This window comes from Scyliorhinus canicula, chromosome 3, assembly GCF_902713615.1.
Source record: "Scyliorhinus canicula chromosome 3, sScyCan1.1, whole genome shotgun sequence".
NCBI lineage: Eukaryota > Metazoa > Chordata > Chondrichthyes > Carcharhiniformes > Scyliorhinidae > Scyliorhinus > Scyliorhinus canicula.
Window position 1 is genome coordinate 148,497,625 of NC_052148.1, and position 16,811 is coordinate 148,514,435.

The 16,811-nt window shown below is 48.3% G+C and overlaps 1 protein-coding gene across 1 annotated transcript in view; it reads left to right on the top strand.

Annotated features, from left to right (window-relative positions):
• LOC119963007 (protein sel-1 homolog 3-like) overlaps window positions 1-12,139 on the top strand; it is a 129,954-nt gene extending 117,815 nt beyond the window's left edge. The window contains 1 exon segment of the mRNA XM_038791459.1: window positions 7,527-12,139. Coding sequence (XP_038647387.1) covers window positions 7,527-7,681 — 155 coding nt within the window. The 3' untranslated portion in view covers window positions 7,682-12,139.
• The last annotated feature ends 4,672 nt before the right edge of the window (window positions 12,140-16,811 follow it).

A 16,811-nucleotide genomic window follows, 5' to 3' on the forward strand; every position in this document is an offset into this window, starting at 1 on the left:
TACCCCCCTTTCAGGCAATGAGTTCCAAAATTCCCACCACCCTCTGGGTGAAAATGTTTTTCCTCAAATCCCCTCTAAATCACCTGCCCCCTAAATCCTTAAATCTATGCCCCCCCCCCCCTGGTTATTGACCGCTCTATTATGAGGAAAGGTTTCTTCCTATCTACCCTATCTATATCTCTCATAATATTTTACACTTCGATGAGGCTCCTCCTCGGCCTTCTCTGCTCAAATGGAAATAATCCTTTTTTACATTGAATCGCGGATTCCAGGAAGCCTCATGGCATCAGATCTAAACAGAGGCAAGGAAACCGCCTGCTGATTACCACCTACCGTCCTCGCTCAGCTGATGAATCAGTTTTCCTCCATATTGAACACCACTTGAGTGGCAAGCCACAAAATATACTCTGGAGTGGGTCATAGCACCAATACTGTCCAAGTTGGCTGAGTTTGTGAAGGACATATCTGTCAGACAGGGCCTGTCGCAGGTGGTGAGGCAACCAACAAAAAGGGCAACCTATTTGATCTTATCCTCTCATGGTCAAATGTACAGGGCCCCGCTGCTCCTCTCTCGCTGTGAATTGCCCCACTGCTCCTCCCTCACTCTTCTAGGTGGTGGTTACTGCCTCTGGGTGGATTGGTGATCAATGCGTGGGATGTGGGCGAGATTGGGGGATTGGGCCTATGAAGAGTGCCCTTTTGGAGGGTCAGTACAGACTTGATGGGTCAAATAGCCTCATTCTGCATTGTAGGGATTCTATGGATTCCATGGAAGAGGACAGCATTTGTTGCCATATTCTGGTAAGTACTTAAAGGTCCAGACTTTTCATGATGAAAGGGCAAAATCTAACGACTCAGCAGATTTACCAGCTCGCCAGGCCTCGCAAGGATCTTACAAGATGTTACGATCTGGGAAGTGGGATCTTAATTTGCATATTAAAGTGTGCAGTTAGGCACAATTGAATATGCGCTCGCTGGACCTAACAGCGCGCGGGATCGAATCCCCTTGTCAAGGTTGAACACTGGTCTCCACAAATAGGGACCAGGCGGAATGGCAGTTGGGGGGGGGGGGGGGGGGGGGGGGGGGGGTGCGCGCTAAACACGCTCGACACGGAACTCTGTTTCATTTCCATTAAATCACGCCCAAAGTGTGGGATGCACAAACATAGGAAGGAAGGAAAGTAAGTTGTGAAGAAGATATAAGGAGGCAGCAAAAAGAATCACAAAATGCAGCATGTAGACACATCAGGTAATCAGGAAAGCTAAAAGAAGAATATTGTTTATCTTGAATTGAATTGAAGTAGGAGGTTATTCTTCAGTTGTACAGGACACTGATCAGACCACATGTGGAATACTGTGTACAATATTGTCTTTTTTATTTAAGGAAATATGTAAATACATTGGAAGCAGTTTAGAGAAGGTTTACTAGACTAATACCAAGATTAAGTGGATTGTATCCAGTGGAGTTTAGAAGAGTAAGAGGCAACTTCATTGACACCTTTAAGATCCTCAGGAATCTTAACCTGGTGAATGTGGAGAAGGTGTTTCCTCTTGAGTGATAATCTAGAAATAGGCGTCGCTATTTAAACATGAGGGGATAGCACATTTAAGACAGAGATGGGGAGAAATATTTTCTCTGAAGATCGTGAGTCTGTGTAACTCCATTCCTCAAAAGACAGTGGGAGCAGAGATTTTGAGTGAATTTAGGCAGTGGTCAATAGATTTTTTTTTTAAATAATTTTTATTAAGATTTTCAAAACCATAAAATAACAGCAAGAAAACTGTAATAACAACAACAAAAAGAAATAACACAATAACCCCCAAGACCCCCCCCCCCCAGTAACTACAAAAAGAAGAAATAGATAAGCACCCAGCATATTCAATAAACACATATACACATTTCTCCCTTCCCCCGCAACAACTCCCCCCCCCCCCCCCCCCCCCCCCCCCGGGCTGCTGCTGCCGGCCTATTTTCCTACTGTTCTGCCAGGAAGTCAAGGAAAGGCTGCCACCGCCTAAAGAACCCTTGTACTGATCCCCTCAGGGCAAATTTCACCTTCTCCAATTTAATGAACCCTGCCATATCAGAGATCCAGGCCTCCACGCTTGGGGGCCTCACATCCTTCCATTGAAGCAAAATCCTCCGCCGGGCTACTAGGGACGCAAAGGCCAGAACACCGGCCACTCCCGGCTCCACTGCAACCCCAAAAATTGCGAGTCCCCAGCCTGGCTTGACCCTGGATCCCACCACCCTCGACACCGTCCTTGCTACCCCCTTCCAAAACTCCCCCAGCGCTGGGCATGACCAAAACATATGGGCGTGGTTCGCTGGGCTCCCCGAGCACCTAGCACACCTGTCTTTGCCCCCGAAAAACCTACTCATCCTCGTCCCAGTCATGTGGGCCCTATGCAGCACCTTGAACTGTATGAGGCTAAGCCTCGCACAGGAAGAGGGGGAATTCACTCTCTCCAGGGCATCCGCCCACGTCCCCTCCTCAATCTCCTCACCCAGCTCCTCTTCCCATTTACCCTTCAGCACCCCCACCGAGGCCTCATCCACCTCCTGCATGACGTGGTACACGTCCGAAATCCTCCCCCCTCCAACCCACACCCCCGAGAGCACCCTGTCCCGTACCCCATGTGGGGGCAGCAGAGGGATCCCGTCCACCTGCCGCCTGGCAAACGCCCTAACCTGCATGTACCTAAACATGTTCCCCGGGGGGAGCCCAAACTTCCCCTCTAACTCACCCAGGCTCGCAAACCTCCCATCCACACACAGGTCCCTCAACCGCCTAATACCTACCCTATGCCAGCCAAGAAACCCACCATCGATGCTCCCTGGAACAAACCGGTGGTTCCCCCTTATCGGGGACTCCATTGAGCGCCCCCACCTCCCCCCTATGCTGTCTCCATTGCCCCCAAATTTTGAGGTTAGCCGCCACCACCGGGATCGTGGTATACCTCGTTGGAGGGAGCGGCAAAGGCACCGTTACCAGCTTCTCCAGACTCGTGTCCACGCAGGACGCCATCTCCATCCTCTACCATGCTGCCCCTGCCCCGTCCATTACCCACTTACGCACCATCGCTGCGTTGGCAGCCCAATAGTACCCACAGAGGTTGGGCAACGCCAGCCCCCCCCCCCCCTATCCCTGCCCCGCTCCAAAAACACCCTTCTCACCCTCTGAGTCCCATGCGCCCATATAAATCCCGTAATACTCCTATTGACCCTCCTAAAAAAGGCCTTCGGGATAAGGATGGGGAGGCACTGGAACAGGAACAAAAACCTCGGGAGCACCGTCATCTTGACGGACTGCACCCTGCCCACCAGCGACAGCGGCAACATGTCCCATCTTTTAAACTCCTCCTCCATTTGCTCCACCAGCCTAGTGAGGTTACGTTTGTGAAGGGCCCCCCAGCTCCTAGCCACCTGGACTCCCAGGTACCGAAAGCTCTTCCCTGCCCTTTTCCGTGGGAGCCTACCAGTCCCCTCCTCTTGATCCCCCGGGTGCACGGCGAACAGCTCACTCTTACCCAGGTTGAGCTTGTACCCAGAAAAGCCCCCAAATTCCCTAAGGATCGTCATCACCTCCGGCATTCCCCCCACTGGGTCCGCCACATATAGCAACAAGTCATCTGTGTATAATGACACTCGGTGCTCCTCCCCACCCCGCACCAGACCCCTCCAATTCCTCGACTCCCTCAGCGCCATGGCCAGGGGTTCAATTGCCAACGCAAAGAGCAAGGGGGACAGGGGACACCCCTGTCTCGTTCCCCGGTACAACCAAAAGTACTCCGATCTCCTCCTATTCGTGGCTATGCTCGCCATCGGGGCCTCATATAACAGTCTCACCCAACTGACAACCCCCCCCCCCCCGAACCCAAACCTTTCCAGCACCTCCCACAAGTACCCCCACTCAACCCTATCAAAGGCCTTCTCCGCGTCTAATGCTACCTCTATCTCTGCTTCCCCCTCTACCGCTGGCATCATGATAACATTCAGATGCCTACGTATATTGGTGTTCAGCTGCCTTCCCTTCACAAACCCTGTCTGGTCCTCATGAATGACCCCCGGCACACAGTCCTCTATCCTGGTGGCCAAGATCTTCGCCAACAGCTTGGCATCCACATTTAACAACGCGATCGGCCTATACAATCCACACTGCAGGGGGTCCTTGTCCCGTTAAAGGATCAAGGAAATCAGCGCCCGTGACATAGTCGGGGGGCAAAGCCCCCCCCCCCCCCCCCCCTTGCCTCGTTAAAGGTCCTAACCAACAGGGGGCCCAGCAGGTCTGCACACATTTTGTAACATTCGACCGGAAACCCATCCGGCCCCGGCGCCTTCCCCGACTGCATGCTGCCTGTCCCTTTGACCAGCTCCTCCAGCTCAATCGGTGCCCCCAGCCCCTCCACCTGTCCCTCCTCCACCTTTGGAAATCTCAGCCTATCCAAAAAGCGCTCCATTCCCCCCCCCCCCCCCCCCCCCCCCCCCCCCCCGCCTCCACCGGGGGCTCGGACCGGTACAATTCCCCATAAAAGTTACTGAAGACCCCATTAATGTCCACCCCCCTTCGCACTATCATTGGCCTCTAAGTACCTCTTGATACACCCCCGAACCCGCCCGCCCACCTTATCATCCGCCAGCAGTCCCACCTCCAGGCACCAGAGCGGGCACTTGTCCCTCTCTTCCCCCAGCCTAAGGTCTACCCAGTGCGGGGCGTGGTCTAAAATGACTATGGCCGAATACTCGGCATCCTCCACCCTCTAAATCAGCGCCCTACTGAGTACAAAAAAATCGATCCGGCTTTATGCACGTGGGGAAAAAATGAATACTCCCTGGCCCTTGGCCTCGCGAACCACCACGGATCCACCCCTCCCATCTGGTCCATAAACCCCCTCAACACCTTAGCCGCCACGGGCCTCCTGCCCGTCCTGGACATGGATCGATCCAATGGGGAATCCAGCACTGTGTTAAAGTCCCCGCCCAGTATCAAGCCTCCCATCTCTAGATCCGGTATGCGGCCCAACATGCGCCGCATAAAACCCGCATCGTCCCAATTTAGGGCATAGACATTCACCAGCACCACCCGCTCCCCTTGCAACTTGCCGCTCACCATCACACACCTCCCTCCACTGTCAGCCCCCACGTTTGACGCCTCAAACAACACCCTTTTTCCAACCAGAATCGCCACCCCCCGGTTTTTTGCATCCAGCCCCGAATGAAACACCTGGCCTACCCAGCCCTTCCTCAGTCTAACCTGGTCCACCACCTTCAGGTGCGTCTCCTGGAGCACAGCCACGTCCGCCTTCAGCTCCTTCAGGTGCGTAAACATCCGGGTCCGTTTGACCGGCCCTTTCAGCCCCCTCACATTCCAAGTTATCAGCCGGATCAGAGGGCTCCCTGCCCCCCTCCCCTGCCGACTAGCCATAACCCGTCCCCTGCCTGCGCCAGGCCAGCGCCCCCCGCTCGGCCTGTTCCCCACGGCGGCAAACTCCCACCACGGCCCCCCTGCAGACTCCAGCTCCTTCCTGGCCATTTCAGCAGCAATCTGGTACCCCCCCACCCCTCCAAGGCTACTCCCACCATAGCACTCCCGTGAGCCAGCTAACTTCTGGTGACCCCGGCAGCTCCCGCCACACCTCCGACCCCTCCCAACGTGGGGCTACTCCTCCTCCCCAGACCCATCAGCAGACCCTCCTCCTCCCCGTCCCGCTCTTGCGCGGGAAAAAATGCCCGCGCTTCTCAGCTCCGCTCCTGCCCCCATCCACCCTCAGCGCGGGAAACAGAAGAAAAGCCCGCGCTTTCCCTCTGCCTGACCCCGCCCCCGGAAAAAATGACAGCACCCCCCCCCCCCACCCTAGAAACAACACACAACCAGCTTAAAACAGCATAAAACAGAGACCCTTCCCACCAAAAGTTAACACAGTTCTTTACAAACCCCCGACCCTCAGTCAGAGTCCAACTTCTCGGCCTGCACAAAGACCCACGCCTCCTCCGGGGACTCAAAATAAAAGTGCTGGTCCTTGTAGGTGACCCACAGGCGTGCCGGCTGTAACATGCCAAACTTCACACTCTTTCTGTGGAGCACCGCCTTCGTCCAGTTGTACCCGGCCCTCCGCTTGGCCACCTCCGCACTCCAGTCCTGGTAGATCCGCACTACCGTGTTCTCCCTCTTGCTGCTCCGCTCCTTCTTGGCCCACCTAAGCATGCACTCTCGGTCAACGAACCGGTGGAACCGCACCAGCATCGCCCGTGGTGGCTCATTCGGTTTGGGCCTCCTGGCCAGTATTCTGTGGGCCCCCTCCAGCTCCAGGGGCCCCTGGAAGGACCCAGCTCCCATCAGCAAGTTCAACAAAACGACCACATAGGCCCCCAGGTCTGACCCTTTCAGCCCCTCCGTGAGGCCCAGGATCCGCAAGTTTTTCCGCCTCGACCGGTTCTCCATCTCCTCGAACCGCTCCTGCCACTTCTTGTGGAGCGCCTCGTGCATCTCCACCTTTACCGCGAGGGCCGCGGCCTCATCCTCTCTTTCGGAGGCTTGTTGTCGAAGCTCCCGGATCTCCACCCCCTGGGCTGTCTGCGTCGCCAGCAGCTTGTCAGTATTCGCCTTCAGTGAGTCCAGCAGCTCCACTTTCAGCTCCTGAAAACAGCGCTGGAGAGTCTCCTGCTGCACCTGCGCCCACTGCCTCCATTCCTCGAGGCCTCCGCCGGCCGCCATCTTGATTCTCTTCCCCCGCTTTTTCTTAGGCGCTGCCACCGCTATTCTGCTGGCCCCACTCCTGGTCACGACCATAGACCACTGGGGATCCGCTGCAGACACCTTCCCACGTCGGGAACCGTCGAGCAAGTACCGCTGGGGGCCCTTAAAAGAGCCCAAAAGTCCGTTCCTGGCGGGAGCGGCCGAACGTGCAGCTTAGCCCCGCATAGCCGTAACCGGAAGTAGTCAATAGATTCTTGATAAACAAAGGAATGAAAGGTTATCGGTGGTAATCAGGAGGTTGCAATCAGATCAACCATGATCCTATTGACTAGCAGAGCAGGCTTAAGGGGCTGAACAGCCTTCTCCTAATTCATATGTTAGTGAATAGGCTAATGGATGAATGGGTGAGGTGAGTAGATGGATTTTGATTTGATTTGATTTCTTGTCACATGTACCGAAGTATAGTGAAAAGTATTTTTCTGCGGCCGAGGGAACGTACACAGTACGTCCATATTAGACACAAGAATAATCAACAGAGAACATTGACAAATGGTACATCGACAAACTGTGATTGGTTACAGTGCGGAACAAGGGACTAAGCAAAGCAAGAGCAGCATAGGGCAAAGTGAATAGTGTTCTTCCACTGAACAGATCAGTCCAAGGGGGAGTCGATGAGGAGTCTTGTAGCTGTGGGGAAGAAGCTGTTCCTATGAGTGGGTGAGTAGATAGGTAAATAGGCGGGTGAGCTGGGTCATGAGTAGGTGAATGGAGAGGTTGGTTGTTGGGTGACAAAATATAAAATAACTATGCTGTTTCCTGTATTTTTAGCAGTTGTTACCACCACAAGAGAAAATGAACATGGCCCAACTATGAGTTCTTCTAGTCAAGACATTCAATCAGATGAGAGAATACCAGAAGAAACATCACTGCCTTCAACTGCATCAGAATATCCAGAACCGAATGAGGAGAGGTCTGTGGAGTAACAGCATTGTAGCCAGATTGATCTGTCCATGTTGAAAAGTGTAATCACTTACATCATGCCTGATTCTAAATATTTCTATATATTTCATGGAATCACATAGGTCTACAGCCCAGAACCATGCTATTCAGTCCAACTGATCAATGCCAACGTTTATGCTTCACAAACTATTCTCCTCCCTCTTCATCCAATTTATTAGCAAATCCTTCATTGTTCCCTCATTTACTGATGAAGGTTCCTCTTAAATGCATCTGTGCTATTTGCCTCAACTGCCACATGCTCCTCATTCTAACCACTCTCTGGGGAAATACATTTCATTTGAATTCTTTTTGGATGCATTGACGCCTATCTTCTCTTTATGATTTCAAGATTTGGACTGTCACGCTGGTGGAAACATATTCTCTACATTGTTAAAGACCTATATTAGGTCACTCCTCAGCCTTAAGAGCCCCAGTCTGTTCAGTCTTTCCTGATAATTACAATCTCCGTTCTGGTAACATCGGTAGCAAAAAGTACTTATTTTTTTAATACGGAGACCAGAATTATGCACAGTATTCCAAGTGTGGCCCAACCAAGGTCCTGTATAAGTTTAACAGAACTTCTCTGCTTTTCAATTATATTCCTACAGAGGCTTATCCAAATACTTTCTTGTTTTTTCAATGGATTTGTTTAACCTCCAATGCTATTTTAAATGATTTGTGAATCTGTACTCCTGGATTCTTTTTATTCCATTTAAATTCTAATATGAATACAGATTGTTTATGGATGTGACATTTTTTGAAATTATCCATACTTATCATAGAAACGTTTTGTTTCTGGAGCTCAATAACCTAAAACTAGATGCTACAATAAGATGTAGGAGCAGAATTAGGCCATTCGGCCCATCAAGACTGCAACACCAGTCAATCATGGCTGATATGTACTGCATCAGCCTGTGTGAACATTAATTTTTTTTACTGTTCCAATTGAAATAAATCATGTGGCCAGATTAGTAAATGCAAAAGATTACAAAATTGTTTGAGCCTGAGTGAGGTACATGGTAGCTGTAATCTAAATCAAAGATCAGTTATAATTAACTCCTCTTAGAATTACTTTGAGTCAGCCATTGTCAGAAATCCAATGTTGCCCATAAAAGAAAAAAATGATTCCATATTATTTTTTTTCCATTCGAGTTGCACTCATTAAGGATAAAAATTGTGTTGATTATAGATGCTGTCATAAATTTCAGAAACAATTCGCCACAACCAGCTGAGGTGGTATTGCATTGTAATCATCCTCATTCTCTCTCATCCAGGATTTGAACCAAAAACTATTTTCTGAGAATTTCCTGTTTCTGTGAGACTTTATCTAGTTATGGAGATGGCATGAGATTGGCTTGGTGGAACTAAGCATTTGGGGCGCTATAGAAATTATTTAAAATGTTTCTATAAATGCATTCTGTTGTACACCAGCTATATACTGCACATTGTATTTTGGTATGGGGTGGTCTAGGCCACAAATTGACACAAGTTATGTTGTAGAATATATTTCAAGTGAAGTCACTGATGTTAAATTCTGGGATTGTTTGAGATCCCATCACAACGTTCTCATCAGTATGGCGATAAGCAGTGTAAAGCACTCATCTTGCACTTTTAAACTTTTTTAATAGGGCATAGAACCAACTGTTCTGTTACCGTTGGCTTTATATTAAAAAATGTAATATGTCTTTAGAGGTTGTTAAGGAAAGCTCTGCATACATGTACAGTCACTCAGGCATTTAATAAGGCTATCGTTTAATTTAGGATGAGATGCTCAATCCGGCACACTATTCTCTTGATACTTTGACTCTGGTCTTAAACACCTGAAAATTGTATTCAGGCTTTGAGGGCTAGATTTCCATCCTCAAGGCAGGTAGTGGGAGTCGGGAAAATTTTCGACATGACCCACCCACGTCAGGTGCAAGGAAGAGCGGATTTTTCATTGTGGGGGGGATGGTGTGACCTGCAGTCAGGCCAACTGACCCGGGAAAAGTTCAGACGCAGCCACAGGGGCTGCCGGGTGCAGAGGCGGGTTGTTTAAAAGGATCGCCTCAGTGCTGTGGGACTTTTTGTCCCAGTTATAATAAAATCAGAAAGTCCCTCCAGCCCTCACGTGCTCTCACACCCCATGCACAACCATGCCCCATCCATGCCACCTCATGCCCCTACCATTTTCATGGTAATCTGGGCTCTCAGCTAGTAATGCAGAATGGTCTTGGCTGAGAGTCCAGGAATTCATTGACCTTTTGAAATACCTGGGCCCAGGGAGACATTACTTGATTGACAGCTCTGGCTCTTTGATCCATCAATTTCACAATGTTAATTTTCACAAGAGAAAGAAGCTTCAAGTGCTTACAGTTCCGACTTTTGCTACTTTAAAGGGTCTGGATAATTGATGCTTTTGTTGGGCTGTAGAAAATGTTTGTTTAAGAAAGTGTCAACGAAACACCTTTTTTAAAGCTTTTGTGCACACCCTACTCTGACTATAGGGTTCATTGCTTCTATTTAGCCTATAGCAGGAGAATTGTCATGGAAGTGTCATGTCTTGGCATGAAGAGCACAAGGACCAAAGGGGTTGTTTGGGGGGCATATCTTGGCATAAGGGCATGAGAGGATTTTAGGGTAGGTGCAGGGCATATCTTGGTATGGGGCATATGAGGAGCAATAGGGGTTATTTGGGATGGCATACCTTGACATGGGGGAGACCCAAAGGAGCGGGTGGAGTACATACCTTGGCATGGGGTGCATGAGGCGCCATAGAGGTTTTTTGGGGGTATACCTTGGCATGGAGAAAAGTGGGGCTATAGGGGAACGTGCCTTGGCATGCTGGGCATGGGGAGAACGGAAAGGATCTTTTGAACTTACTATTTTTTCATGTGGGTGGGAGGAGGTGGTACATGCTACCACCTGCCAGGTGACCCGTGAATGGTTCGGAGGCAGCCACAGGAGCTGCCAGGTGCGGAGGCCAGTTGTTTAAAAGGCTCATCTCAGTGCTGTGCATGCTATAGTTTATATTTATTTTGTGCAACAATAAATTAAAGACCAGTTCATCAATCAATCCAATCAAAACCTATTTATAAAAATGTAATATTTCTAATTCAGTTTGTTGCTGATTATTCTGCAGGCAGAGGTACTTTGCTTTTTCTGCCTTTGTTAATTTCAAGCATTCCTCAAGTTTAGTTTGATAGTAATTTCAAAAATTAAGTTTGTATCAAATGTTGTTTTAATAAGAAATTACAGTAATTACTTTTAATCATTTTTTTCTTGTATGTGACTCAAATAGAAATCTGGTCAATGGTAAAGTTTGTGCAATATTTTCTAGATGTAACACAAGATCATTGTCTTATCACTGTCATTCCAACAGAATAAATTTATGTCAAATTAATTCGTTTTGTGCTCCGTTTTCTCCCCTTCTCTTTTGAGGTGACTCAAGCTGGGATACAGATCAATCATGCAGCCATGTATCATGTAGACATTCTCATGTAGCTCCGTTTCTTACCAGGCACCCGGTCAAATGAGCTGTAGTATGATCCCTGCCATTTGGAAGGGAGAACCCAAGGCCAAGAAGGGAAAAGGAAGTTGTGATCAGGATAGAAGGAGAGAATCTCCAATTGAGAAGGAGAAAATAGGACAGCAATCACAAAGGGGATGAAAACGTTTGGCGATCAGGAGGGGAGGCGAAAGAGGCCACAGTCAGGAAGGGAAGGAGAGATCTTGATTGGTGGGAGTTGCAGCAATTTAAATTGAGCTCCCCAGTACACTCAGGTAGCCTGATTCAATTATGTTCATGAATTGATGGGCCTCCCTACAGAGGGCCATAATGATACCCAATGACCGCTAAGGTGACGTTTTGTTCACTAGATTTAACAACTTAACCCTCCGACCCTGACCTCCTCTCAACCAGTCAGTGGGGGAGGTGGTGGGGTGGCAGCATTAGCCTGGTGACTAAAAGTGATCATGAGCGAGGATGTAAGTTTAGTTTCTGTTCCTCGTAGTCCAAGACACTTCAGGCAAATTCCAGTACCCTGGCAGAGGTCAGATAACTTGGCACAGATAAAGAGACAACCTTAGGATCTTTCTGCTCAGTAGAAGTCAGCAACATAACAGTTGCTGCATTTACTTATAAACTATCAGAATTGTCTACTTATACTCAAAAAGGGATGTGAACGCCAGTTAAAGACCTTCCATTTGAAAAAGACTATTTTTCAATACTGATAGTCGAGTCTATATCAGAGAATTTAAGAACTGTATCCATGTCGTCACTGGCAGAAGGAGAATGTATAATTTATCTACATTACACTGGAATAAAAGCATGTTTCTTGGAAAGATTGTATTTCAGAAGGGTAGGCAAGATCTAAATTTTGTATAATGTTTTGATTTACCATTGCATTACATGTGATATAAATGCTTTATTAAAAATGTGTAAAACTTAACAAAAACTAAAACCATATTGCACCTAAGTAAATTTAGAGATACTGATACCAAAGAGCCTAGTCATTGTGTTGACGCTAATTGTTTAACACTGAAACCAGTACATTAAACTAAGTAATTCTATCCACCTTGAAGAGTGTTTGTACGACAGTAATTATTATTCCTTAAATCCGGCATTTTCAAAGTCGGGGTCACGACACGCGGGTGGGTCGTGGGTGTGTGTCGGGAGGGCTGCGAAGCCGTCCGTTGTGGCACTCCCAATTGCGCAAATTCGCGTGCAACAGCCGAAGGGAGGCAGAGAGCAGGTCATGTTTCCCCCCCCCCCCCCCCCCCCCGGGAACGTCAACATCACGTGCTTTCGGTGCGATTATGATTCCTCCATTTTGCAGCAGCAGACAAGGTAAGAGAAAATGGTGGGTCGCGAAAGTCGGCAGACGTGGGTCGCAAAGGTCGGCCGGTGTGGGTCCCGAAGGTTGGCCGGTTGGTAACAATGGGTCCTCGGGGAAATAAAGTTTGAAAAACACTGCCTTAAATCTGATTGTATTGAGTATCTGGGAATCATGTGCCTCTTGTATTACAAACGTATTCTTTCTGAACCCCATAATTTAACCCATTAGTGATGGTATGACTGTAACCTGATGGATGGATATTTGAAGGACTTCAATGAGCAATTTCCGAATGCACTTTATCTTCTGATTAATATATTGCTTACAAGCACTGAAATGTATTTGGGATTTAGTGCTGCATCTATGTTGGAAAACCCATGGGCAGAATCTCCCACTGTGGCTGGTAGGTCTCGCGAAATGTCTCTTGTGAGATTTGCTCACCTCGCCACGCCTCGTGAGATCTCACGGGATCTCATGAGACATCACGCACCAGATCCCACCCACAATGGGTGGGATCTGTAATTTGCATATTAAAGTGAGCAATTAGTCTCACTTTAATGTGCCCTCGTCAGATCTACGCAAAGCATTGGGATCTAATAACTTTCCCTCGGAGATCCCAGGCGAGTGCCGTTTAGCAGTGATCTCCACAAACAGGGAGCAGAAGGAGCAACATTTGGCTGGGTGTCCCAGGGGCCCCTGGGTGGCTGGATTATGGGTAGGGTGGTATCCTGGGACCCTCAATGCCACCTGGGCACCTTGGCAATGCCAGATGGCACTGGCAAGGTCACTGTCAGGCTGGTGGTGCCTGAGTTTGTGCCCATGCTGGGGATCAGGCCTGGGGTTGCCCTGTCCTTATCAGGTGGTATGTGGGGGGGGGGGGGAACGATAGGTGAGTTATGGGGTCCAGGGGCCACATTGGGAGAGTCCTGAGATCTTTTCCTGCACTGGTGAGCAGAGCTCCTCAGTGCAGGAAATGAGACGAAGTGTGGTGTCGGCGGGGTGTTCCCCGCTTAGGCCCTGAAATAAAGCAGAGTCCTGTTAGATAGCGAGGTCTTTCTCGGCACTGCGAGTACCGGGAAACACCCTGCTAAACACTCTTGATGCTGGATACTGTTTCATTTTCCTTAGATCACACCCTATATCTCCCCATTCAATCAACTTTCATATGGAATTACATTTTAAGTCCTTCTCTCAATGGTGACATAGTGGTAGTTTCAGTGGTCTAATAATCCAGAGGTCCAGGCTAGTGCCCTTAGGGCATGGGTATAAACCTCACCAGTTGATGTGGTGGGATTGGTGAAATTTGATTTCACTTAATAAATCTTTGGGGCCCACAGATGGGGCTGGGTGAGGTGGGTTGGCTACTTGTTGGGATTGTAGCTGTGGGTCCTGGGTGTGGCACACGAGCTGTGGCAACGAGTCTAGGGGCAGGGTGGATGGGAGCAGCAGTGCGGTGGGCTGGAGACAGCCGGTGGTCCTGTAGTGTGGGCTTGCTGATCATGTCACTCGTGAGGCCTCTGTCCTGAGAGGGGTTGTGTGCCAGGGAGGGTGCCAAAGGCCACAGTGCATGTGACCCCGCCGACACCACACTTCTCTGACTTTGTCTATATAAATGTTTCTGGAACAGACCTCGCCATTCACCTGAGGAAGGAGCTGCGCTCCGAAAGCTCGTGTTTGAATCAAACCTGTTAGACTTTAACCTGGTGTTGTAAGACTTCTTACAGCAGCCACGGCATCTGGTCCCCATTTGCAAATACTTATAGTACACTGCACCCAAGTCACTACCACCTGGCAGGGGCAGAGCATCGCGGAGGCCCAAAGAATACCGGACCGAACCCAGTAATGATATATTAACGCATGTTAATGCCTGTTTTGTATGCTGACGCTTGGGCGGGGTGTGGAGCGCGTTGCCGTCACCAGCAAGCCCTGGAGCATAGCATATGCTCCAATGGCTACCGCCACATTGATTTTCGCGGATGCCGGATTTCCGGTGTCACGGGGTGGAGAATCCATCCCAACATCTTTGCAACCTGGCTGCCACATTACAAAGATTAAATGATTATGGATTAGGAGTCCAAAAGGACAAATTCAAATTTTTCCAATCTTCAATCAAATATTTGGGACATGGAAATGATGTCAAGGAATTTCATAAGTCTCCTCCGAAGGTCAAAGCTATTACCAAGGCACCTGCACCTCAGAATGTTAACCAACTTCGATCCTTCTTAGGCTTACTAGATTACAATGTAAGGCTTGTCCACAATTTGGGGACCATTTTGAAACTCTTATTGTGTCAAATAAAAAGTGGAAGTGGATGGAACAATGTGAGAAAACTTTTGTGCTGCTCAAGTCAGAAATTCTGACACATTTTGATCCAAACCTACCTCTACGGTTAACATGTGACGCATCATCCAATGGTGGTACCCCACATCATAGCTTCAGGTGATGATAAACCTACAGCCTTTGCCTCCAGAACATTGAATAAAGCTTAAATCAATTATGCACATATTGAGAAAAAAGTCTTCGGAATTTCTTTGGGATAAAAAGCTTCCATCAATTCCTATACGGGAGGAAATTCACATTATTGATGGACCGTTGTCCATTAACAACAATTTTTGTATTACATACAGAGACTCCATCACTGGTAGCGAGCAGAATTCAGAGATGGATATTTCTGTTGTCAGCATGTACGTATACTATCAAGTATCGTCAGTCAAGCCTTCACGGTAATGAAGATGGATTTTCTCGACTACCCTTACCAACTAGTTTGTCAACAAGAAGTTCGAGCAGAAACATCTACCTCAAACATATAGACAATCCTCCTGTTACCTCAGGACAAGTGAAGAGGTACACCCAAAGTGATCCAATACTCGCTAAGGTAATGGACATGGTGCTTCAAGGCAGACCTGAGAAGTATAGCCTGATTTGAGGCCGTTTTACACTTGAAGATTTGAGTTATCTGTACAGGCAGAATGTCTCCTTTGGGAGATGAGAATGATCATTCCATCACCATTAAGAAGATGAGTGTCGAACCAATTACATGGGAACAATTGTAGAATTGTTAGAATGAAGGAGATGGCAAGGAACTATTTCTGATGGCCTGGATTAGATTCTGAAATAGAGGGGAACGTTTTCCGTGTTGTGCGAAGTTGCAAAACCTGCCATCGTTAGCACTGCTGCATCCATGGCAATGACCAGAAGAGGCTTGGCAATGGTACACATTGGTTACACAGGACCATTTGAATGATCCATGTTTCTAATTACAGTCGATGACCATTCAAAATGGCCAGTAGTTGCCAAGATGAGGTGAATGTCATCAGGGAAGGCAATTGAGAGATTGGGAGAAATCTTTAGCAAATTTGGTTTCCTTGAGTAATTGGTGAGAGATAACGGACCCCACAGTTCATATCTCAAGAATTTGAAAGCTTCTTGAAGGAGAACGGAATACAACATATTAAGTCTGCACCATACCATCCTGCTACAAATTGACTAGCAGAACATTCCGAACACGCATTATAGGCAACCAGGGACAAGGTTCATTGGCCAAATTTCTGAGTCAATTCTTGCTCATGTACAGGAACGCTGCTCAATCAAAATTAAAAGTTTCTCCAGCATTACTGATGATTAAACGACAATTGCGTACAGCGTTAAACTTATGAAAACCACCCAAGATGAACTATGAGGACAGTGGCTAGCACTGTGGCTTTACAGCGCCAGGGTCCCAGGTTTGATTCCCCACTCGGTCACTGTCTGTGCGGAGTCTGCACGTTCTCCCCATGTCTGTGTTGGTTTCCTCCGGGTGCTCCGGTTTCCTCCCATTGTCCAAAGATTAGATGGATTGCCCATGCTAAATTGCCCTTAGTGTCCAAAAAGGCTACGAGGGGTTATTGGGTTACGGGGAATAGTTTGGAAGTGGGAGCTTAAGTGGGTTGGTGCAGACTGAATGGGCTGAATGGCCTCCTCTTGCACTGTATGTTCTATGTAAATCATCCAGAAAAAAACAACAGGATCAGATTATATGGCGGGAAAACAAAGCAAAAAGTTGTGTCTTTCACCAGGAACAAGAAGTTCTTGCAAGAAACTACACTACATGAGAAAAATGGGTTCCTACCATGATCACAGCACAGACCGGACCTGTCTCCTACATTGTCCAAACCCACGATGACATCAACTGGAGGAGGCATGCCGATCCACTGTTGGTGGGGAGAACCAATCTGTCAGGAGCGGAACCTGCAGAAAGTATGAATCCGACTGTGCCGAGAGATGATCTGGACTTTCCCCGAAGACCTGACACTAACAGAAC